At 38.4% G+C, this 2,139-nt stretch overlaps 1 protein-coding gene across 1 annotated transcript; it reads left to right on the top strand.

Annotated features, from left to right (window-relative positions):
• Nucleotides 1-345: 345 nt before the first annotated feature.
• Nucleotides 346-1,441, top strand: LOC114459634 (trace amine-associated receptor 6-like). The gene is made up of 2 exons (XM_028441817.1): nt 346-518; nt 631-1,441. Exons 1-2 carry the CDS (start codon nt 346-348, stop codon nt 1,439-1,441), a joined length of 984 nt encoding a protein of 327 aa, XP_028297618.1.
• Nucleotides 1,442-2,139: the final 698 nt, after the last annotated feature.

Below are 2,139 nucleotides of genomic sequence, written 5' to 3'. Positions count from 1 at the left end.
TGGTGGAGTTTTGGGATAGATAGATAGATAGATAGATAGATAGATGTATAGATAGATGTATAGATGTATAGATAGATAGATAGATAGATAGATAGATAGATAGATAGATAGATATACATATAGATATAGATAGATAGATAGATAGATAGATATAGATAGATATATAATTCAGTTTTTTGTGTTTACCCAGCTGAAGAAGTAGTAATTACTTGGTGATACATAATGTTACATAATCTATAGAGCAGGCGTCTCTGAGGGAGGTCCAGCCTCCACATCCCAGTGTTTGAGGGAGGAGCAGTGGTGATATATGGGTTGTACATCAGAGAAGATCATCTTCTCCTCACTATGAGCACACCTGATGAAGCTGAGCTCTGCTATCCACACCTGGGAAACTCTTCATGCAGGAGGATCATGCGTTCTCACTCAGTGTCTGTGCTCCTTCACATCATCCTGTCCTCCATCTCTGTGCTCACTGTGACTCTCAACCTGCTGGTCATCATCTCCATCTCACACTTCAGGTATTAACATGTTGTGTTGTTTTATGACTTGTTCCATTGCTGAAGGTTTCTGTTTTTGATGATAATTGTTGTATCATATAATGATATCAGTGTTTCTCTCTAACTCCTCCAGGAAGCTGCACACTCCCACCAACTTCCTCCTCCTCTCTCTGGCTGTGTCAGATTTCTCTGTGGGTTTCCTCTGGATGTTTCAGATCCTGCTCTTAGACGGCTGCTGGGTTCTCAGTGCAGGCTGGTGTGTCTTTAATGCAGTTGTAACTGCTACTGTTGCCTCTGCTTCAGTAGGAACTGTTGTGTTGATATCAGTTGATCGTTATGTGGCTGTTTGTGATCCAATGCACTATCAAACTAAAGTTACTGTAAACAGAGCAATGATAGGCATTGTCCTGTGTTGGCTCTGTTCTGTGATCTTTTACAGTGCAATGTTCAAAGATAATTTAGAACATCCAGGTAGGTTTAATTCCTGTGCTGGAGATTGTAAAGTGTATATCCCGTTTATTAGTGAAATTGTGAATCTTTTTCTGAATTACATCATTCCATTCAGCATCATAGTGGTCCTGTATGTGAGAGTGTTTATGGTGGCTGTGTCTCAGGCCCAGGCCATGCGCTCTCATGTTACCGTGGTGACACTTCAGAGTTCACAGAAGGTGAACAGGTCAGAGCTGAAAGCTGCTAGAGCTCTGGGTGTAGTGGTTGTTGTGTTTCTATTGTGCTCAACTCCATTTTACTGTGTTGCACTTTCAAGAGGATTTGCTGATATCAGTGCAACATCTTTTGCTTCTGTTTTATGTGTGGTACTCTTCAACTCTCTGCTGAACCCTGTCATCTATGTGTTTCTGTATCCCTGGTTCAGGAAATGTGTGAAATGTGTTCTTTCTCTTCAGATCCTAAAGTCTGGCTCCAGTGAGGCCAACATACTGTAAAGAGCTGATGTGTAATCTGATCACACTGTGCTGTTGATGTTGTAAACATTTTATTCTCCTTGAAATAAAATGTGGATGATTTTCAGGCTGGTGATTATTTGATGCCTTGATTTGAACAAGAGATCAGAATGACTTTGTGTAAGAAAACAAATGATTCTTCTTATAATTAATGAAACTAATTTGTAGATGTTTCAGAGTCTTGCTACATGGACTAAAGTGCACAAACACTTGATGGAACCTATATTCTTTTCATTATCATTATTTTATCAAACGTTTTCCTAAAATTAAACACATTTAATTGCAGAATGAAACAATATAATCGGTGTATAAAACAAAGTGTGACGTCTGCTCACTGGTGACTGGTTTGGACTAAAGCAGTTGACTTAAAGTAAAGCTGGGATTATCAGAGATGATCATACTGCCTCTGATGTTTGCAGTGTTCCTTTAAAAGGTTATAAAATGTCAAATAAAAAATAGAAAAGTTACGTGTGAATATCATCACATACACCTATTGATTAACACTGTCTCTCACTGCCTGTAATGTAATAATGTTATAGAACAGGTTCAGTGTGAACAACAAAACAATTCTTTAAAGACTTCTATTAGTATTTTAAATATATTTACAACACTAAAATGAACAATCCAGGCTGGAAACGTACAGTATCTGTGTTAACAGTCTTTCTGCTCACACAGTCCTG

Source organism: Gouania willdenowi, unplaced genomic scaffold (genome assembly GCF_900634775.1).
Source record: "Gouania willdenowi unplaced genomic scaffold, fGouWil2.1 scaffold_332_arrow_ctg1, whole genome shotgun sequence".
Lineage (NCBI taxonomy): Eukaryota > Metazoa > Chordata > Actinopteri > Blenniiformes > Gobiesocidae > Gouania > Gouania willdenowi.
Note: the sequence above shows the minus strand (reverse complement) of the source record. Positions and strands in the feature narration are given on the sequence as shown.

What these genes read in the sequence shown, in the direction of transcription:
- LOC114459634 (XM_028441817.1), top strand. Translation starts at nt 346, where the DNA reads ATGAGCACACCTGATGAAGCTGAGCTCTGCTATCCACACCTGGGAAAC. An exon ending in ATCTCCATCTCACACTTCAG is followed by an intron (nt 519 to 630) that starts GTATTAACATGT and finishes TAACTCCTCCAG; the next exon opens with GAAGCTGCACACTCCCACCA.